The sequence below is a fragment of the Platichthys flesus genome, chromosome 3 (genome assembly GCF_949316205.1).
Source record: "Platichthys flesus chromosome 3, fPlaFle2.1, whole genome shotgun sequence".
In the NCBI taxonomy this organism is placed as follows: Eukaryota; Metazoa; Chordata; class Actinopteri; order Pleuronectiformes; family Pleuronectidae; genus Platichthys; species Platichthys flesus.
Genome location: NC_084947.1, coordinates 20,595,080 through 20,616,857, shown reverse-complemented (window position 1 = coordinate 20,616,857; position 21,778 = coordinate 20,595,080). Strand labels below are relative to the sequence as shown.

At 41.3% G+C, this 21,778-nt stretch overlaps 3 protein-coding genes across 4 annotated transcripts; 1 reads left to right on the top strand and 2 right to left on the bottom strand.

The window, feature by feature from the left end:
- Nucleotides 1-516: 516 nt before the first annotated feature.
- idua (alpha-L-iduronidase) lies at nucleotides 517-8,365 on the top strand. Of its 2 annotated transcripts, XM_062384501.1 has the most exons (15): nucleotides 526-540; nucleotides 676-832; nucleotides 1,570-1,710; nucleotides 1,824-1,906; nucleotides 2,070-2,177; nucleotides 2,321-2,416; nucleotides 3,249-3,451; nucleotides 3,713-3,892; nucleotides 5,823-6,039; nucleotides 6,203-6,412; nucleotides 6,553-6,674; nucleotides 7,246-7,371; nucleotides 7,464-7,540; nucleotides 7,746-7,846; nucleotides 7,937-8,365. In XM_062384501.1, the coding sequence occupies exons 2-15, from the start codon at nucleotides 696-698 to the stop codon at nucleotides 8,035-8,037; spliced, it is 1,902 nt and encodes a 633-aa protein (XP_062240485.1). In that variant the 5' UTR covers nucleotides 526-540; nucleotides 676-695; the 3' UTR covers nucleotides 8,038-8,365. The 2 variants fall into 2 exon arrangements, with proteins under 2 accessions (XP_062240477.1, XP_062240485.1); XM_062384493.1 differs by having other exon boundaries at nucleotides 517-832.
- Nucleotides 8,366-8,378: 13 nt separating this feature from the next.
- Nucleotides 8,379-10,212, bottom strand: LOC133950258 (purpurin-like). The gene is made up of 6 exons (XM_062384517.1): nucleotides 10,052-10,212; nucleotides 9,793-9,907; nucleotides 9,439-9,575; nucleotides 9,196-9,308; nucleotides 8,902-9,114; nucleotides 8,379-8,691 (listed from the first exon to the last, which is right to left on the bottom strand). Exons 2-6 carry the CDS (start codon nucleotides 9,904-9,906, stop codon nucleotides 8,681-8,683), a joined length of 588 nt encoding a protein of 195 aa, XP_062240501.1. The 5' UTR covers nucleotide 9,907; nucleotides 10,052-10,212; the 3' UTR covers nucleotides 8,379-8,680.
- A 5,657-nt stretch (nucleotides 10,213-15,869) lies between these two features.
- On the bottom strand, nucleotides 15,870-20,508 carry LOC133950899 (potassium voltage-gated channel subfamily V member 2-like). Its single transcript, XM_062385067.1, has 2 exons — nucleotides 19,174-20,508; nucleotides 15,870-17,236 (listed from the first exon to the last, which is right to left on the bottom strand). Exons 1-2 carry the CDS (start codon nucleotides 20,506-20,508, stop codon nucleotides 16,976-16,978), a joined length of 1,596 nt encoding a protein of 531 aa, XP_062241051.1. The 3' UTR covers nucleotides 15,870-16,975.
- Nucleotides 20,509-21,778: the final 1,270 nt, after the last annotated feature.

Sequence of the window (21,778 nt, the reverse complement as noted above, 5' to 3'; positions counted from 1 at the left end):
TATGTGTTTGGATTACCATGAACTTGATGGAAGGATGCAGTATTAGTCAGGGAAGAATACATTACATTTTGGTGTGGCCTTGGATCAAGGTGAGGATCCAGGAATTTTTCAATCACTTTAACAATATGAGTTGGAGCGTTTTATGACATTTTCTGGATTTCTCCGAATAATTCATGGATCTCGATGGAAAACAGCCATTCAGGGAGCTGATGTTTCTGTGTATGCAATTTGGTCCAAATCTGGATCGAATGCATGAAACTGTAGATTAGCAAGGGGACTGTTGGGCCTTGGTGGAGGTGTGAACTCTAGTTGTATCTAGCCATGCTCCTCTAGCTTTAGTTAGTTTTTTTAGAGAAGCAAGGAAATGAAGGAAGCAAATATCCAGTTTTTCTACTAAAAAAAGAAATCACGTATTGTAATACCTTACAATTCGTATATGTTATTATACTACATCCAAGAGGAAAGACTACAACAGTGTCGCAGTTAATTGACGTCACCACTATCAGCTGACTGCGACGGTATCGCGCTGCTAAAGCGGAGGTGTGATGGCTTGTTGTGTTTTCACAGTGAATTGTGAGGTTTCCGTTCCACTGGGTCGCACAGACAGTGGGTCAGACATGTTGGATTAAAGGTGACACCTCGGCGCTGATCTCACCTGTTTCATGCGCATTTCAGAAAGTCGCTGTGTGTCCGACATGAGGTGGGAAAGTTTCCCTGTCCTGGTTTTTCTTCTTCACTTCGCCCCAACGTCAGGAGCTTCATATGTGATCACAGCGGATGTGAGCAGGGTGGCGGGAGATCTGAAGCACTTCTGGACAAGCACTGGATTCTGGTAAATCTATATTTGTCTTCCCATTGCGTCCAGCAGAATACACAACAGACAGCGTGAACCATGTCAGAAAGTTGGGATTTTACTGCATTAGAATAATAACTCGTGTTTATTGAAATGCCGAATCTACCAGAAGTCGTATGTGATTATAAACATATGTGAATTAATAATACATCAACTCGGCATCCTCAAAAAAGCCATGAAAGTTTTTTAAATGTATATTTTACAATTGGAGATTGGCACAGTTTCCCAACAGACAACTAAAGACAGATCTATGAGCTGGTTTCTTAAACGTATTGTATGACACTCGGTAGAGCTCATACCTCCAGCTACGGCCAACAATCCCCTTGTGAAATCACATTTACATTCACTGGAGGCAGATTTTTGTTTGGATCCTCACCAAATTGTACACACTAAATATCAGTCCCTGAAACATAACTTTTCCCCCATCAAGATCCAATTATTCCATGAGAAATCAACGGAAATGTTGAAAAATGGCTTCTTTAACAAAGTTAAAGAAAGTGATAATCCCTCTATCGCTCCCCTGATGAACCAAAGCACAATGAGATCTCTCCTGACTCACATCACATCCTTCCACCACGTTTTGTAGAAATAGGTTCAGTAGTTTTTGTGTTGTCCTACAAACTAACAGACACACGCACAAATAAACCATGTGGATACATTACAATCATTTTTGTGTCATCGCAGTGTTAAACAGGAGGTTGTTCTTTTGTGTCCAGCCCTCCTCTTCCTCACACCCAGTCCGACCACTTTGATCTGAGCGTAGACCAGCAGCTGAACCTGGCCTATGTGGGCTCGGTTCCCCATGGGGGGATCCAGCAGGTCAGGATACACTGGATGTTGGAGCTGGTCACTGCACAGTAAGTCGACCTGCAAGTGGAGAGCATGTAGTAGAATTAAGGATTTGTCTAATTTGCAAATGATATAAAGTGTGACTTTTTATTTTATTTATTCTAACTGTCTGATGTTGTAGAGATATCAGAGGACGACCTCAGTACAACTTCACTAAACTGGACCAGCTCATAGATCTCTTGTGGATGAATGGACTCCGACCAGGTACTGAGCCATCACCACAGGCTTAGAAACATCCCATCATATATGTGATGCAAATCAAAAATCATCACACTCGTCTCAATGTTTTCATCTGGTGCCAGTTTGGTGCTGACTGGCTGAAACCCAGAGGTTTGATTTAGATTACTCTTGCACCTCTGGTTCTCAGGCTTTGAGCTGATGGGCAGTGTCTCAAACTACTTCACTGACTTTGAGGAAAAATCCCAAGTGGTCGAGTGGAGGAACCTGGTTTATCTCATAGCCAAGAGGTACATCGGTGAGTGCTGAATGATTATTTAAAAAAATGATTCCAACCTGGTTGCATGAAAGCTGAAATTGTACCCTTTTGTATGTCATAATTGAATATTACACATATTTGCATCATTTCCATCTTGTTAAATGTTAATTCGGAAATCTCAGACAGATATGGCCTGGGAAGTGTTTCTCAGTGGAACTTTGAAACGTGGAATGAGCCAAACAACCATGACTTCGATAATGTCACCGTATCCATTCAAGGTAAAGTCATAATAGTTTTTAATATGAGGAAATTGTGACTGTAATTTTGGCTTTTTGATGGGATCTGGATTTTATGGCTGCATTCTTTTCCATTCATGGCACATCTTTGTGTATTTCATTTTTTAAGGGAGCTGGGGTTATAAGGTTTATGTGTGAAATAATCACTTGAGTGATGTTAAGATCGGATATGATTTGGAATTTTTTTTGCGTATGTTGATTAGGTTCCACAGAACTAAATTACTTGTATTGCCAGACCTAATGTAAATTATCTGCTTTGTTACCCAAGGTGATACCATATCACTGTAAGGAAGGAGGGGGGTCTCCTCCTCCCTCCTGCCCGGCAGTGACATAAATCTTGTGATCTCACTGTTCATGTGAGAAGGAGGGGTTCGGCTTTATGGACACAATTATAACAGCTTGAGTAACATGTGACTCAATTCCCTTCGTTCTTACCAAAGAGCTGATGAAAAGAATCAGATCACTCACAAACTTCATTTCACTAAAGGCCGATTTGTTCCAATAATTTCACTCCTACACTTAATATTAAAATATATTCTGTACCAGCCACAATAAGGTACTGATGTTTCATAAAAATGGAATTAACCAATAACTATTGTGACCGGCAATGTGATGTATATGTTTTTGTACAATAGACACAACACTGTGCTGAGATACAGTGCTAAAATTCAGCTCATTCAAATGATTGTTTATTCAAATAAGATGCAACTAAAAGTTGGCTTAGAAATATTTCTCTTTGCTGTGAGAATGAATAGACACATAGGCGTGTAGGTGTTGTGCCCATGACCATTTCTGTGGCTCTTCTCTTTTTCAGGGTTCCTGAACTACTATGACGCCTGTTCGGAGGGTCTGCGTGCTGCCAGCCCCCTTCTGAGGTTCGGGGGTCCCGGAGACTCCTGTCATTCCCCCCCACACTCTCCATACTGCTGGGCCATGCTGCAGCACTGCTACAACGGCACCAACTACTTCACTGGAGAGCCTGGGGTCAGGCTTGACTTCATCGCCCTGCACAAGAAGGTGGGGTTTTCTGGATGTTTCCTTATCAGGTCAATTTCGATACTAGGTCATGAGAAGTTTCACAGAAGGATTGAAATATATATTATATTATCGCCACGGTCGCCAGTTGTTTGAATTCCCGTCCTGCTGGAACCTCTCTGTGCAGTTTTCATGTCAGGGCTGCTTCACATCCAGCTTCCTTCCACCCACTGTACAAAGACAGATTGAAGTTCAGTGGAGACTCTTTTTGTTGGAAGCTGACTCTCTGTTTCTGTCCCTCAGGGAGGAGGCTATTCGTTGCCCATCCTCCAGCAGGAGATCCAGACAGTAGTGGAGATCCAGGAGCGTTTCCCCCGGTTCCGCAGCCTCCCTGTGTATAATGATGAGGCTGACCCTCTGGTGGGCTGGTCCAGGCCTCAGGGGTGGAGGGCTGATGTGACCTACGCTGCCATGGTGGTGAAGGTGAGGTGAAGGGATGGAGAAGAGCAACATGATACCCACAGAGTAAAATTCTATCTTGAACATTGGAATGGTGAAGACCAACATTCATCTCTAAGTACGAGTGCAGAGGAAAGTGAAATGGCTCTCGATAGAGCTAACTTCTCAAAGGTATAAGTCCCCTAAACATGTCTGATTTGTTTCATCCATGAGTAACTCTCTGATAAATGAACACAAATTTCAAAAACATCTCACAATCTTAAATAAGTTGAAAAGACATGTGTGGATCTGCCTACTGATCCCGATCCGCAACTAAATATAATGAGTTCTTCCCTGAGACATGACTCATCCTTCCACCAAGTTTCTTAGTGATTTGTTCTATAGTTTCTTTGTAATCCTGCTAAATAACAGACAAACAAATGCAGAGGGGAGAAAATGATATACAGTGGGCAAAAAAGTATTTAGTCAGCCACCAATTGTGCAAGTTAAAAAGATGAGAGAGGCCTGTAATTTTCATCATAGGTATACCTTAACAATGAGAGACAAAATGAGAATAAGAAAAAAATCCAGAAAATCACATTGGCTAGGCCACTCTAGGACCTTGAAATGCTTCTTACGAAGCCACTCCTTCGTTGCCCGGGCGGTGTGCTTGGGATCATTGTCATGCTGAAAGACCCAGCCACGTTTCATCATCAATGCCCTTGCTGATGGAAGGAGGTTTTCACTCAAAATCTCACGATACATGGCCCCCTTCATTCTTTCCTTTACACGGATCAGTCGTCCTGGTCCCCTCGCAGAAAAACAGCCCCAAGCATGATGTTTCCACCCCCTTGCTTCACAGTAAGTATGGTGTTCTTTGGATGCACCTCGGCATTCTTTCTCCTCCAAACACGACGAGTTGAGTTTTTACCAAAAAGTTCTATTTTGGTTTCATCTGACCATATGACATTCTCCCAATCCTCTTCTGGATCATCCAAATGCTCTCTAGCAAACTTCAGACGGGCCTGGGCATGTACTGGCTTAAGCAGGGGGACACGTCTGGCACTGCAGGATTTGAGTCCCTGGAGGCATAGTGTGTTACTGATGGTAGCCTTTGTTACTTTGGTCCAAGCTCTCTGCAGGTCACTCACTATGGCCCCTCGTGGGGTTCTGGGATTTTTGTTCACCGTTCTTGTGGTCATTTTTACCCCACGAGATGAGATCTTGCGTGGAGCCCCAGATCGAGGGAGATAATCAGTGGTCTTGTATGTCTTCCATTTTCTAATAATTGCTCCCACAGTTGATTTCTTCACACCAAGCTGCTTACCTATTGCAGATTCAGTCTTCCCAGCCTTGTGCAGGTTTACAATTTGGTCTCTGGTGTCCTTTGACAGCTCTTTGGTCTTGGCCATAGTGGAGTTTGGAGTGTGACTGTTTGAGGTTGTGGAAAGGTGTCTTTTATACTGATAACAAGTTCAAACAGGTACCATTAATACAGGTAACGAGTGGAGGACAGAGGAGCCTCCTAAAGAAGAAGTTAAAGGTCTGTGAGAGCAAGAAATCTTGCTTGTTTGTAGGTGACCAAATTTACCAATTCATTCATTAAAAATATTTCCACCCATTCTGTCTCTCATAGTTGAAGTATACCTATGATGAGAATTACATCTCTCATCTTTTTAACTTGCACAATTGGTGGCTGACTAAATACTTTTTTGCCCCACTGTATATTTAAACACATTTGAGAAGATTATTACTCTCACTATGACTACGGCTCCACTGACTTATCAGTAGATAAATACAAATGTTTGCTGATAGGGGAAGACCTTGATTTCTACAGATTAAACAATAGATTAAGGACTGTGACGGGAGACATTGAAGTTATCATAGCATCACTTTAGATTTTTCTGAAAATGTTGACTGAAATAGAAACAATAAGTTAAGTCTGACCAGTCCTCTGTCCCGCTCCCTTCATCAGGTGATAAGACAGCACCAGGATCTGCTGCTCTCAGACCCCAACAGCACCATCAACTACACCCTGCTGAGCAACGACAACGCTTTCCTCAGCTACCACCCACACCCCTTCACCCAGCGCACGCTGACGGCTCGTTTCCAGGTCAACAACACCCAGCCGCCTCACGTCCAGCTCATCAGGAAGCCTGTCCTCACTGTCATGGGCCTGCTGGCTTTACTAGGTGACGCTCCAGGGTTTTATGAGGAAATGTATGATTGAGGTGTGTTGGATGATGTGTGGCTTTTCATAAGTAGACCCAGTGTAGCTAACGCTCCGCTCTCCAGGATGTTGCTGCTTCATGTGTCCCAGTCTCATTGTAACAGCCCTGCTGTGTGTGATATCAGGAGAGACCCAGGTCCTGGCTCGGGTTCTGAACGCAGCAGGAACCAGCAACAGCACAGTGGGAGTTCTCGCCAGCAGCCACAAGCCTGTGATTCCAGGAGGCTCAGACAGCTGGCAGGCGGCAGCGCTTGTCTACAACAGTGACGACAACCGCACCTCCACCAACACTGATGATGTCACTGTTTCACTGACAGGACTGGCTGCACAAAAGGGTGTGTTTACCAAAAGACTGTGCGCTTTAATGCTTTAGTGTCAGAATATTGATCTAATAACTGAAATCTTACAGGACGTTATTTCTGTATGTGATTGATTCACTTCAGCGCTGCGTGTTCTGTGCGTTGTGTGTATCCAGGTCTTGTGTATGTCACGTATTACATGGACAACAACGTGAGCAACCCGTCCCAGCTCTGGCAGAGCATGGGCAGCCCTGACTATCCCACAGCAGAACAGTTCAGACGGCTCAGAGGGATGGAGGTAAACTGGAGGACTGAAAAAAACAAATTATTCAACCACATTTTACTCTCACTATTATGGTGCTTGGTTATTTGTCGTGCAGGTTGAGTGTTTGTTAAAAACAAAACAGTCAACGTTCGTATAAAGCAGTATAATTGCTTATACAGTGTACATAGAATATTATCAATTTGATAGTGTAAATTATGAAAAAGCTATTAGAAACTATTAAACTATTAAAAACTATTTCAAATGTAATTTTTAACCGTTATTGTTAGAAAACAAAAACATTCAAGTTCAATTTAAAGTAAAAACATACTCTTCAGCCTTTGAATTTTCTTTGTCTCCATGTGACCCCTGAGGTTTTAATGACAGATTAATAACAACAAGAGTTCAAATCAGTATTAAGAGTCTCGCACGGCCATTTTGGGGGTTGTTTAAGTACCAGGGCATTAAACAATATACTACAATCACATATCTATGCGTTGGATGGTGTTTGATGAAACTACAGAATTTCACACTGTCAAGCTGCTTCTTTGCTGTAACATGTTTGAGTTGAGTTATTTGACCCGCTGATGAGGTGTCGTCTTGTCAGGAGCCTCGTGTTGATGGACCCTGGGAGGTTCCTGCAGGAAACACTCTGACTCTGAAAGCCAAACTGTCCGTGCCCTCCCTTCTCCTCATCCACGTTTGTGCTCGGCCCAAAGCTCCGCCTGACCAGGTCGGTAGCAACAACGCACAAAAACAATGTAAACTTAAACAACTCTGAGTGTATCTCTAAGCCTGATACTCTCTAACTCAATATGTGAACAGGTTAATGGATTACACTTTGTGAGGATCACCAAAGGCCAAGTTCTGATCGTCTGGTCTGACCACTGCGTTGATTCCAAGTAAGTGCACAAAACTAATTATATCCCTACCAATCCCCAAAAAATGATAAAGGATGGGAAGTAGATACAGCTTCTTATCCTAAGGTCATAATGCAAAGCAGCTCCGAAGATTGAATCCCTTTATCATGATGTTGAAATGCAGTGAATATGTCCATAAATGTTGTCATGCATTACTCCATCATATGTTTTCCTGTCTTCTGTGCAGATGCATCAAGACTTTTGAAGTTGAATTCTCCGCAGACCACAAGAAACTCAGCAGGATTAATACACAGGACACCATCTTTACTTCATACGTCTTTTCACCAGGTGAGAATTCCTTCAAGGATTGAACAAGTGATGATAATCAGCAGCATTATGTTATAGAAATAACAACGTATACCATGCTGTGTTCTGTAGTGGACCTAGAAGTCAGCGGCGTGTACAGAGTGCGAGCTGTGGACTACTGGGGAAGGCCTGGCTCGTATTCACTGCCAGAGAAGTATTCAGAGGAGCAATAGACCAGGGTCATGTGACACCTTGATAAATGCAGTGTTAAAATCAGATTTGACTGTTGATACTTTCTACACGGTCACTTGTGTCTCCACTGATATCAAATGAAAAATAGATATATTAAAATGTCACTAGACAATGAGATGAGTAATCTGATTACACTGTTACCAACGGAACAAAAAATCGAATAGTTACATTCATCTTCTTTACATCTGTATTTTATATATATAAATTATATTTTATATACTTGAAATATCACAGATTTTTATATGTTATATGCAGATAAGTAAAAGTTGGATCATCTTTGATACTTATTAAACAAAGTTGTTTTTGCAACAGCAAGTTTTTGTACAAAATTTATTGTCACCAATACAGATGGATTACAATGCATCACGGTGGATTTTTCACATTCACTCAAACCCTCATTGTTTTCATTGGATTACACTTGGAATTGTATTTTTGTTTATGGAAGAATTAGTATTGAATTGAACGGATTGTTCTCTTCTGTTCCGTTGGAACATAGCAAATCCTAATTAGAACAGGATTATTCTCCTCTCTCCATCTCTGAGAGGAACTCTGTCTCTATCTTGGGCAGGATGATCAATCCATGGTAAAGAAGGTCTGTTCAATAAACTCCAGCTTAGGTCCAATTTAGCAAGCTCCTGTTAAGAATAGAAGAACAATTGATAGATGAGTTTACATGTAGCACAGAGCTAAACATTAAGACTAAATATCAGGGAAAATATCGGTGAACTATTTTTCATCCTTTTTCTAAGTTTAAAGTTAAGAATACACTCTCTTTTACAAATTTAGCAGCGTTTGTTTACTTCTAGTCTTACGATTCAGAGAATCAGCTAAGATTGAGCACCTACCGGTCTGCAGCACAGGCTGGAACTGTCCGGCCATGCAGACCTCCTCCTGCTTTTGGCGAACGACTCTCTGGATGGCGGGGGAGAGGCCACGGGGGTTGCGGGAGAAGACCAGGGAGTAGCCGTCCTCACAGCTTCCATCCTCCTTTTGGGTGCGGCAGGCGTAAGTGATGGCGTAGTTTTCATAGTCTGTGTCAATGACCCAGTAGTTGTCACCTGGAAGAGCAGAGAAGCAGGAGTTAATCACAGTTGTGTGTGACAGAGAGCTAGAGGATGTGTACACCTGAAGAGGCTCACCGCCACTGGACAGGTAGCTGGCCAGGCCCTGGTAGTTCATGAACATCTTGCCGGGGGTGACGGGATCGGGCACGGAGTACTGAGCAGCCATGTCCGCGCACACAACCCAGAACCTGGAAGTCATCGATATGTCAGCAGGAATGCATTTATGCAGTTTGGCCAGAATATATCATATTTAATATAACAAACTTCTACTAAAGAGTTTTTTTTTCAAAGTTAATTCTAAAAATGACAATGACCCACCCAAAGAGAGTGACTCTGCCCCTGGAGGAGGCCACCATGGATCCATCGTCTCCAACGGTGTATTCAGCAGAGATGTTGTCCTGCAGGAACAAACCCTCTGGGTCTTTCTTCTGCAGAGCGTACCATTTTCCAGCGTACTGTCATCACAAATAAAAAAAACGTCAAAAAATCAATCAATCAATCATTTTATTTCAACACAATTCCCTTTTGTGCTTGTGTGAATGAAATGCAAGACCCTATTCCATAGTATACAGATGAAATCCTGGTTTATCTGGAGTTTGGATTAGTTTTCCCTACTTGTCTTCTAACCTTCTATTTATGGAATTATATGTATTCCTAAAAGAGTGTACTCACTCTCACGGGGTCGAAGTCCTCTTTGACTATGAAGCTGTCCACCACGCAGGAGGCCAGGCTCTGCTCGATGCAGGCCAGGATCAACACCGCCACGACAAACATTGGGATGTCCATTCTAGAGGAAAACCCAAATTGAGCAAATGTAAAAAAAAACAATTCTGTTTCTTATTTACAGCTGCACAAATCTCAATCAAAAAGCTACTTAAGCACGTCTACTGTAAAACGATGAGTAAGTCCTCTCAATGCAGCATGCGCCTACCTGAAGTGCAGGGTGAAGCAGAAGGAGGTTTTCAGTGTCTGAGCTGTGGTGAGCAGACAGTGTCCCAGTCTTTTATACACGATGCTCAGACAAGCTCAATGATTTATTTTCAATTCTTGAACCTAAATGCAGAGTCTAAATCTACCAATAATCCAGTTAACAAAATCCCCTGTTATAAGCAGATGAACCCTCACAGTGTTGCCTCAAGTCACATGTCCACACCAAAGGTTTTTATATGGAGCAAACAAGTGTATTTTGGGCACTGAGTTCATGTTGGAACCACAGACTGTTCAGGTGGGAACCTTATTATAGGACCAAGTGTTAAAAGCACTGACTTACTGAGTCACACCAGAGAGAACATAATGTAAATACAGTGTGAATGAAAGACTCTGACATGATTTTATGATAAATCTGGAGTTTGTTTTGTCCATTATCCAGCCATCTTCTTTCAAGGTTTTTTTGTGTCCATCTGCAGCTGTAGTTCCCAAAACAGAGATATAATTCCAAAAACTGAACAAAGTTGATGACTGAGCAGAAATGCTCTGTTATTTTGCTTCATTACATTCACAACTGGCCTTAATAACTGGGGACACAATTGATAAACCTCAGTTTGTTATTGATAATTCTTGTTTTTTAGTTTTTTATTTGGGTGCAAAACAGAAGTTCCACCAATGTTTTACACCCATAAAATAATATATATATAAAATACTTATTGGCATAACTGCTAATGTGATGAGAAGCTGAAGAAAAGAGGGGAGCTTTCTCAGTGACAATCAACATTTTACATAAGAAATTAGTCTGAAGAACAGCGCAGAGTAATGAACTCCTGTGATGTTATGAGAGCCGACACTCAGGTGTAATTGACTGATGACACTTATTCTGCTCATGTTAAGTAACGTTCTGTCATCTTGTCCGGTAATGCTACCAGAGCTTCGACCTGTAATCCCGGGACAAACTTACAGGAAACAAACAGCTGAGATGTGTTCAAGGGAGTTCACACCACTTCATAATCAGCAGAGTTACAGAGAGATCCAAAGTGGGACATAGCTCTATTTCACAGGTAAACCGTGCTTTCCCTTTGGCTGCAGTAGATGCAATTATTAATCTCACTGGTGTTTTTTTACCAAAACTTCCATTAGATCAAAGTGTGTAGAACTAAATTTTGGATAACGACTTTAGAGCCATCCGCTGGATTTTGTTTTTGAACGTGTTTTGACTTTCATTAAATTCATTTTCATTAAGTTAAACTTCTTTTTTAATTTTAAACATTTCATATTTCTCATTCTAACATATTTTTAAGCAATGGAACAATGTTTTTCTGATATCTATTGTGTGGTGTGGTTGTGTAAAGTTGCATGCAGATCCCAGTAAACCCATTCACCCCTGACAGGTTCCAATCACCGGTCTCCGGGGGATATTTTTGCTTTGTGCTACAATAGGTGAGAGCTAAGTACAAGTTAGACATGGAAGCAACTGTATATGTTTGGTTGACCTTGGTATTGTTGTGGTTCTAATAACAACCTGTACTTAAGATATTAAGTAATGCCATGTGCTCCGACACCCGGGGCTGCCCAGTTAAGTTCAAACCATTAACCAGACACAAGACGAGTCAACAGCATTAACTCTAATCTGAAAACAAGAGACAGGTTTAAATGATGCTGACACACACTTGCCTAACGACAGGGGAGGAGTTCAGAGTGAACATGTATGAGCTCGAGCCACGTCAGGTCACTGGCTGATGAACGAGGCAAGTTGCATAACGAGGATATGAGCGAGTAATTGTCAGACTGTCAATGTACGTTTGATCAACACTTTTTCTTCTTTGCAACATATGGATATGATTTAAATGCTCAGTAAAATGCTTTTCAAAAATAAACCTGAAAAAAGTAATTCCTTAACATACTGTCCAAATAATCAGCTGCAGAAATCATTCACATCACCATTTTTGAAAGGCAGTAAGGTAATTAATCAGTACAAAAATGGATATAGTCAAGCAAACATTTTTTTAAGTAAAAATGTTTCCTACTCCAGCTCGAAACTTGTGAAAAACTCAACTTTTTTCTTCTACTTTTATAGACTTATTTACCATTAATAAAAAGAATACCTGTTGCACCTCTTAAACTATCCTGTTCGTCTTTATCTCTCTATGGCTGATGATTACTGCCCACAATAAATAAAGTACTGAATTAACACTGGTTATGTAGTTTATCAACATGTCATGAACAATATCTACAATAAGTTTTTATATTTGTCATTTGCTCACAACTCAACTACTTAAAATTACTATTATAAATGTTCAAATTACATTAATGCAACAAATTTAAAACACAAATAAGTCAATGCAACAGATTAGACCTGTTGTATTTCAAGTGAGATCTACAAAAGGTCTCAAGTAGGAAGCAGAGGAGCATCATCTGAGAACCAAGTTTTTTGGTTGTTACCATATTAAGACAAATGAAAAACAACTGCATTTTATACTATGACTCGAGTTTTAATTGTAAAGCAACAAGTGATCACTAAAATAGTACATCTGTTTCATCTGGGCTGTAACAGTTGGTGGGGGGGAAAACCGATAATTCTCATAGGTCACACGTAAGTAGACTAAGACAAAGACTACAGTGGTCATGTGTTTGTGTTTTTATGGCATTGCTTTGTTACAAAACTTAACGAAATAACTTATGAGGCAGCATTTGTAGAGTTAAATGCTGAGTTGAAGAGCCTGGTTTTATTACATGTTTAAAGTAGCTGGCAACCCAGAGAAGTGTTGTATTACTCAAGTTAACACAAACACATCAACAACACATGACTGTTTGTGACCCGAATTTTGCCGTTGTGACTCCAGAGGGAGAAGAGGTTGGACATTGCACATCTACGAGGACGTCCTCATGCAGCTTTACTTCAGAATGCTTTCTTCACTCGCTGTAAGGAGGAAAGAAATATTTAACATTAGTATATTAGTAATTTTACATTGACAGCATGACTGTAGTGCAACTTTTTAGGACAGTTCGAAGAATGATCTTACAATACATCTGTATGCTGTTGTCACTATTATTGTGTCCGCAGAGAATCATACAGATGTATCTGTGCAAACAGGAAGCTGAATATCTTAAGCTGCATTCAGACATGCACTGTACTCGCCAGTTCCTCAGAATTACAAATACAAAAAGAAAGTAAAATATTTCCCGGTGAAAAAGAAGTGCACTAAATGTCGAGTTTGTGTTGATAAGAGCAGACAACGGAGGGTTCCCCCAGAGACCCAGATTTTCCCCTGTTTCATTTCTGAAAATGGCTTGAGTGAACTTATATATAAGAGAATAAGGCTGAAGAAATTACCTTCTGCTAGTTGCTTGGCAATGCGCTCCTGCTCTTCACGGACCCTTTTCTCCTCTGCCTCGATCTTCTTCTCCTCAGCTGCGATGGGCTTCAGATGATCTGAGCAAATTAATTGATGGATGGCAAGTTCAGTTTACATAAGGAAATTATTATTATCAACTGCCTGCCTTGTATCTCAAAACTGCATCTGGTTGCATGATCTAAAGTAAATATACTCTTGAGCTGCATTAAATAAGATTTGTATGTCTAGATATAGGTCAATCGTAATAAGCTTAAATTACTAACAGCATCAACACCTCTTATATGACATACTGCAGGAATTTAATACAGATTAGTCTCAAGTCTGGTTTTCATATAAATGGTTGCAAAATCAAAAGTTTTTTTTTTTAAACCTGAATGTTGTCTTGTTTGGTGAGTTTTGCTTAGTGCACTGCTGCTATAAAAGACACATGGGGTGAATAACGTACCATATCTCCTTTTGCCATAGATGATGCCAGCAATCAAAGCTGACCACCTGGCGGTCTGTAAGAGAGGAAAATGAGTAAGCACATTAGTCAAAGTCTTCAAATCTCAGATTGACCTCCAATCAGAGAGTTAGAGGACAGAGGCAACTAGAAGTACATGGTTGTTTTTGACAGCTTTACTTATTCCTATGCTAATGCTTATTCCTAATCCTAATTCATAGCTGCATTTTTTATGTATCTTAATGCATTGTAGTTCTGAGATAAGTTATTGAAAAAATGTGATCACGTGCACACAATAGAGTTGAATTAAACGTGTTTTCAAAGTGGTAATGAACTCATCTAAAGTACAGTGAAAACACAATCTACCGAGAAGTTTCATTCATATATAACAACCGTACAGTCTATGATACCAACCTATAGAAGGCAAAGAAAAGGCCGAACCGAATTATGCCACATTACCACCTAATACTTTGTTATTGTACATTATGTCCAGTGACCACCAGCTAGCGCTGTCAACGAGGCAGCTTCTTAACTTAGCTTTCAGCAGCGTCAAGGGCGAGTTTCCTTCAGTGCACTCTGCACAACACATGAATAGTAAACACGTGTATCATTGTGGAGCTAATGCAGCACAGGGGTGTTCACTCATTTGACTGCAGAGCTCCTGGACGTCGCTAAAACACAGCTAGCTGTTGGTTAGCATTCCTCCTAGCTACTGGTTAACATGTTAGCCTGCACCGCGCAGCTAGAACACTGAAATACGAGCACAAGGGTCACTGTCCGGTGGAGCAGGAGCAGCCACGTTACAGAGTACATTCAGCAACACAAACCTTGATCAGGGGCGACACTGCAACTGGAGGAGCCATAGTTTTCAGGAGGAAAGCCGCTAGCACCAGAGGTCACTTATCACCGCAGAGGACTACAGAGGAGAGACGTCTTCTTCAGTGTGCTTTCAATGCAGCTGTCACTGTTCAGTTACTGCCACCTTCTGGAGGAAACTGTCCACTGCAATGGAAACTGATTGTCTTTCAGTCTTTTTGTGATTTTATCATTGTATCTGTTAAAAAAATTAATTTCATATAAAGACCTATCAAATAATAATATTCCTCCTTTTGCCACAAATTGAAAATATATTGCACATAAATGTCATCCCATTTCCAATTCTATATTTATAAATACATATTTGTTTAATTTTATTTAAAGATGGAATGGGGAATAAACACAGCTAACTGAAAACAAGTGTAAAGCAGCACCAGTGCCTGGAGGTTTGCTACATGTTACATGTCCTGATTCAAAGAACTGCAGCTACAATTAGAAGCAACTACTATTTGTTGCGTGTATCTGTATGTTTTTTATTTATGTTGTAAATCAGCAGAAAAGACATCAGGTATTACCGACAAGTAATTCAAAAAGGTATCATCAGTTAAAACCTTCATCTTCCACACCATGTCACTTTCTCTAACATACTGCGGCTTAGTGCGCTAATTCCTACTACCACTCACCTTGAATGTCCCACTCTGAGGGTCCAGATCATGACTTCTAGCTGAACAAAATGTAAACCACAATACATCTATAAATCTTACCTCTACAATGACTGTTCAGTTCAGTTCCTGCGGTCATTTTGACGGTTGTTATTTGTTGTGTTGTTGAACTGTTCTTGACAACTCTTCCTAATATCTTTATCTCCCTTTGATATAAATGGAGTTGTGCTGCTGAATTCTTGCCAAGCATCTTCAACTAGTGGTCACTTTGAAGCATTGCAATGTCGAAAGATATTATTTGACTACATTATCGCCCACAATCTTAAATGTAACACTTGTCTGCGCTTAAATCGAAATAAAGAAGCAATGTTTTTCAAATTAAGATTCTTTATTATAGCGTCCATAGTATTACTGAACTACAACTGGAGCTACCAGCTTTTGTAATAGCAAATGTCATCCAGCAGAGGGCAGTATAGATGTATGCAGGTGGTGTGAGCCTGTTGTCAAGTAGCTGTTTTATTTCAATGAAGAGATACAGTCAAATGAGCAGTACAGTGTTTATTGACAACAGAGTAACAACATACATTGTGCATGCAAAACCACTGAAAACACGTGAAAGCACCAGTGTCTGGAGGTTTGTCCTGATTCAAAGAATTGCAGCTGCAATTAGAAGCAACTAATATTTGTTGCGTGTATCTGTATTTTTTCCGATTTATAATGTATATCAGTAAAAATCTCTATTCTCTGAGCTGATGTGGTGTTAAAAAAAGCATCTCCACAAATTTCCTTGTGACACAGACTTCCTCACAGTAAACACCAGGATGTTGATAATAAGACAGATTTTCACTTTGGAGATCAGATTCACGAGGAGGATTTCGAAAACACATTTAGTTCGAAAGAAAGATTTCACAACTTGACTGCAGCAGCATCACACGTACTTAGAGACATACGGAATAATAAAAACACAAGATTCCATGTGTGCTGCTACACCATTTGATCTGATTGAAATATACACGTGTGTTAAGTATGAAAATATTTCAGGTTTATTATGAAACATTGACAAGTTGACTTTAACAGGCAACACAATTGGGAAGACATCATTTTATACAGGTTTCCCCAAAATTCTCTCTGATACCTATATGATGCAGTGTTACAGATACAATCTTTAAGACATATTTTGTGTGAGGATCAGTTATAATGATGGACTCAAACTGTTTAACATACAAGGTTAAAGAGTTTTGTCATTAAAAGAAATTACTTTTTGTTGTGTTGCTACAATCCCAATTTTATTATTTCTCATTTTTGAGATATATCCTCTCTTGAGATAGAGAGTCTTTCTTTTTCATGCTTCTTACTATTAAGTAAGAAAAAATATATTTTCTGTATAGAAAAGTAAATGTTTTAAGAGATCATTCAGTCATACTGCTTCCACTTGTTCTCCACATTTGGCTTCGGAAATATTTGACAGCCATGTGCCTATGTGATCCCTCACTGGCTGCCCAACAACAAAGAGGGCCACAACACACGGGCAGAACACTGGCCACACCTTGTTTTCAGTCTCTGTAACATGTATTTGTGCACATCAAATGTAGTTTTTGCAGTTTTACAGACAAGCTTATTTTTACACATATAAAAAGTAACTAAGTTCATCAGTGAGCAGGACGATGGCTGAACCAGTGGTTGAGCTTCATCACCGTCCTATTGGCAAATCTCACCCTCCCTCGATTCTTCGAGGAGGCTGTGTACTGATTAGACTTGAGTTTAGCGTAATAGTCCGAGAACTTGTTGAAGAGGATGGATATGGGCAGGCCGTTGAGAATGATTCCAAAAGCGATGCAGACGAAGGCGAAGATACGACCAAGTATGGTCTCTGGGTAGACGTCTCCGTAGCCCACAGTGGAGATGCTGACCTGCAGGGGAGCGAGCAGAGAAACCAGGGTTGATGGAGAAACATGAATCTGAAACCTGATCAGCAGAGTCGTTCAGTCAGTTTGTATGTTAATGGACCTTTGATGACACATGTGCATTTTAAATTTATCAGACAAAAAACCCGATCCTAGTCCACAGACACAGTTGAGTATAAACAAGTGGACATAGAACACGTTAAATTAGAGACTAAGTATCAACAGAACACACAGCATCACTGTAAGTGTCCACCAATCATAATTCTGGAGCCTGCAGTCTATGAAAACCCCAAAACAATTCACTGATGATAGCGTGGCATCATGTTGAATTGACTGCTCATACGTAGAGAAAACATATGGCTGTTTTGCTAAACTTTGTTTCGTAAATTATTGGTATGAGTAACAATAAAAATGTGCACTTGTGTTCACACACAAAACCAGCTGTAGTTTGTTGATGGTTCCTTTTATGCTCAATAATGTCACACATCAGGACCCAGGAGGATAGTACATGGTAAATGGTTTTGCATTCATATGGCACTTTTCTAGTCTTGATGACCACTAAAAGCTCTTTACAGTACATTCACCCATTCACACACACAATCATACAGTGCATCTATTAGCAGCACTTTGTTGTTCTATTAGGAGCAATTCAGGGTTCAGCATCTTGCCCAAGGACACTTCGGCATGCAGATGGGGAAGACTGGGGATCGAACTGCCAACCCGCAGGTTGGAGGACGACCGCTCTACCCCTCGGCTGTGGCTTTACTATAGTATAGTATAAAAACTTAATTCATTAATACACGTCTTCATTTATGGTAGACACAGTCTTTTCTAATGAATGTATTAAACATTGTCATTTTGTTTACGTGCTCTCCCTCACTTGAGACTCTCACTGAGGTGTATTTGTTTTCTCTCCTGCTGAAAGGGGGTTTATCTGGTAGTTTTCTCCTCCGTCTTATTGAGGGTTACAGGCAGAGGATCTCGCACCTTGTGAATATGGGCAAGGACAAACATTTGATTGATAGAGATATGCCTTCTAAAGCTCTAGACAACACAATGTTAGCTCCTTGTAGCAAGACCATGCAGAGAGTAACCTCTGTGTGGTCACTAGCTCTTCCCGTTTCCCACTCAGGTTTCCTGCTTCTTCTTCTTCCTGCTGATGTGAGAAATCATGCTCTATAGTGTGAATCTATCCAGGGTAGATCTGACTGTTAGTGAGCACCTTTGCCCACAGTCACAACCCTGTGTTGTTTTCTGCCAATAAGCTGCAGCAAACTAACACAGAGGGGGTTGCTCCATCAACTCAAAGACAGCAAACAATTATGCAACTTGGATTGTAGTTCCTCTTTTAAGGCAGGAGTTGGTAGCAGAGAGTAAAGTCAACTTTACCACCACCATTCCTATGATTACAAGGATTTTCATTTCCTTCCAAGGGATTAGAGGTAAGATTCTACCACTCTGTGCAGGGCAGGGGGAGTGATCTAAAAAACGGGTTTGTTCAGGAAAAAAGGCGACAAAATCAAAGGTTCGCTTTATGGATTAACCAAGTTAGAGACACTAACTGGGTTACTCCTCCCTGTAGCACTGACCAGGTGCCAAGAGTAAATACCTAACAACAAACATTGTACAAACATACAATCTGTGGTTTGAATCAAAGTCACAGGAGCAGAGCTGGCCTCATTCTGTGCTGTAAGCCAGGTTGTGCAGGAGTGTTATCTAATGACATTTACACAGTAAACACACATTAAATAGCATTAGCATTAAAGTCATTTAGCCACAGGGCACCTCTGTTTACTTAGTTAAATGGGTCACTTTGGCTTGTTACTTAAGTAAGTTATCTCTAAATTTCTTAAACATATCACTTTACTTTCTCCTTCTTATTAGGATCGCTGCTTCTTCTTCTTGTTCTCCTGGTGTTTTAAATTTTACAAAGTTGTACTTACAGCAGCCCACCACCATGCATGAGGAATGCTGGTGAAGTTTGTGTTTGGCATGTCATGCTCCACAGTGTAAACCATGGCAGAGAAGCTGAAGATGCCCATGGCGATGAAGAGGAAGAGGCAGCCCACTTGCTGGTAGCACTGTCGCAGAGTGAAGCCAAACGCGCGCAGGCCCGTGGAGTGTCGTGCCAGCTTCAAGATGCGAAAGATTCTCATCAGCCTCATGATCCTCAGCACTTGGCCCAGCTTCCCCACCTGCCCCATCGCCTGCATGTCGGCCTCGTGCTTCATGTAGTTTTCCTCACTGTCGAAGAATTCCAGGATGGCCTGCAGGTACTGGGGCAGGATAGCGACCAGGTCCACGGTGTTGAGCACGCTCCTGCTGAAGGACTTGATGTCAGGAGTGGACACCAGACGAAGCAGGTACTCCATGGCGAAGAAGGCGATGCACATGGACTCCACATATTCCCAGTACGTCTTGCCACTGAGCTGACCTTTGGCAGTTCTGTACTGCATCTCCTCCACTGTGTTGAGCGTCATGGCCACCAGCGAGATCAGGACAAACAGGCTGGAGGCCAGAGCCATTAACTTGGCCTGAATAGACGAAAACGGCATCTCCATCAGGTTCCAGATGGCTCGTCGCATCCGGCCCATGCACATGTCGTGAAACAGCTCCTCGTTCTCCTCGATCTCCACCTCAGCCTCCAGCTCCCTCTGGATCTTCAGCTGATCGTTCAGCTCGTCCTGCCTCTCCTCAAAGGAGATGCGGCAGCAGCGATGGGTGTTCTTGATCCTCACACCCCAGTAGTTGATTTCCTCCAGGAAGTTGCGGGGACACAGCTCGTCCTTGATCCACAGCACGCCAGTCCTGTAGAAGTTGAAGATGCTGTGGAAGACGTCCGGGTCCCTGTCAAAGAAGTACTCGTTGTCGGTCACAATGTAGTCATCGCACAGGTCCAGCTTCATGTTGTGGTCAGTGTAAGTGGCCAGTCGTCCTATTCTGGTCTTGGGGTACTTGGCAGCCATCTTGTAGGCTATCTGGTATGACTTCCCCCCTACATTGATGTTGATCATGTAGTTCCTCTTGGAAGGTGAAATCTGCTTGGAGAAGCCGTACAGGGCGTTGTCCTCGTTCTCGTCATCGTACTCTGCGTAGATGTCGTAGATGTCCCTGCTCAGCTCCTGCATGGAGTTCCATGTCTTCAAGCAGCTTTCCTTGGCCAGTGGGTAAGCAGTCTGCGATGGTCTTCGATTCAGATCCGAATCTGCAACTTTGTAGTTGGGGAAGAGACTCTGTCGCCGTTTCCACAAGCTGGCAGCCTTGCTGGTACTCCCCATGTCGATGCCCCCCCAGACTACAGCTCACACAGAGCACTCAGACCTGCCATCATTACCAATGTCTAATATCCCCTTCGCTTAAGCAGGGAGGACATGAGCAGGACGCATCATGGCCCCATTAATGTTGCTGACTGAGAGGATCCACGTGCTTACAGGACATCTAAATACCATTATCCCCTGCTGAGCTGGCCGGCTGAAATGACGTTGGCCATGTGGTACATGTTAATAAATGCCCCTCATGAATTCGCCCACTTTGAATTTATATGCGTTTATATATTTTTTGAACATATTTTCATAGACACTCATATTAACTTCTATCCATTTTGAGAGATTCAAACAAAGCCGAAGCAACAATAACTGTTTAGATGTATATATATTTATCTATGAATACAAAGTCACAGCGTATCTGCATTAATCTGGTTGAAATCCGTACAGATTACTCAAGGAACTCATATTGGAAGACATTGATTGGAAAATACCATTGTGTGTCTTTCAGTACCCACATGCTGCTTGTGGGAAAAATATAATATTATTATTTATTTTTTAAATCTAGATACTTTGAAAAGCTTTTTTGTAACAAAAGTCATTTTGAAGAATGAACTCTCACTCTCAGTTTTTGGGGTTATTTGTTGGTTTAAGATTCCCATACTGAAAGGGAACAAAGGAAGGCTGGTGGATACATAACAGAGAATAAAGGATTTAAGCATTAGCCTACATCCTGATTGGAAGGGGTGCAGGATTCTTCAGACATGAGTGGAGTTCAGGAAATAATCTTTTGTTTTTACATCAAACCTATGGAGAGGCATCTGCTCCGAGGCTGTGACGTGTCACCACAAGTTACCTTGACTAATTGGTAGTGGTGATCAAACAAGATGGACTTGCCACTCAAAGTATCGAATATTACATTGCTGACAATTTAATCCTCTTATTGGATATCAGATTATTGTCCTGCTGATTAACAATAACCAGACATGAAGCTCTGCATGGACACTGCAGCTGAGGACATGGTGAACCAGGCGGTATATTAACTGTTGCTTACCTTCAAGGCATTGACTGACTATAGTTGAAACAATTAAGGATTTAGGTTGTTAAAGCAAGCATTTAAATAGGACTTGCAGACTTAAGCTAGTCTCGTTACTGTGGTTTGTCAAAAGAATGAGAGGGGAACTGAAATTGTCCCACAGTGTCACACAACTGAGAAAAATGGAAATGTGCATATGTATGACATGAGATGAGAATACAGGTGGCACGGTGGTACAGTGGGTGGGTA

Bases quoted from the DNA above. Each gene is read 5' to 3' on its own strand.
- LOC133950899 (XM_062385067.1), bottom strand. From the start codon at position 20,508: ATGGGGAGTACCAGCAAGGCTGCCAGCTTGTGGAAACGGCGACAGAGT. The intron at 17,237-19,173 runs GTAAGTACAACT...GCTCCCCTGCAG, and splicing joins ATGCATGGTGGTGGGCTGCT to GTCAGCATCTCCACTGTGGG.
- LOC133950258 (XM_062384517.1), bottom strand. From the start codon at position 9,906: ATGGACATCCCAATGTTTGTCGTGGCGGTGTTGATCCTGGCCTGCATC. The intron at 9,309-9,438 runs GTGGGTCATTGT...GATGACTTCCAG, and splicing joins GGCAGAGTCACTCTCTTTGG to GTTCTGGGTTGTGTGCGCGG. The intron at 9,115-9,195 runs GTGAGCCTCTTC...CTGCTCTTCCAG, and splicing joins CAGCTACCTGTCCAGTGGCG to GTGACAACTACTGGGTCATT.
- idua (XM_062384493.1), top strand. From the start codon at position 663: ATGCGCATTTCAGAAAGTCGCTGTGTGTCCGACATGAGGTGGGAAAGT. The intron at 833-1,569 runs GTAAATCTATAT...TTTTGTGTCCAG, and splicing joins TGGACAAGCACTGGATTCTG to CCCTCCTCTTCCTCACACCC. The intron at 7,372-7,463 runs GTCGGTAGCAAC...ATATGTGAACAG, and splicing joins CCAAAGCTCCGCCTGACCAG to GTTAATGGATTACACTTTGT.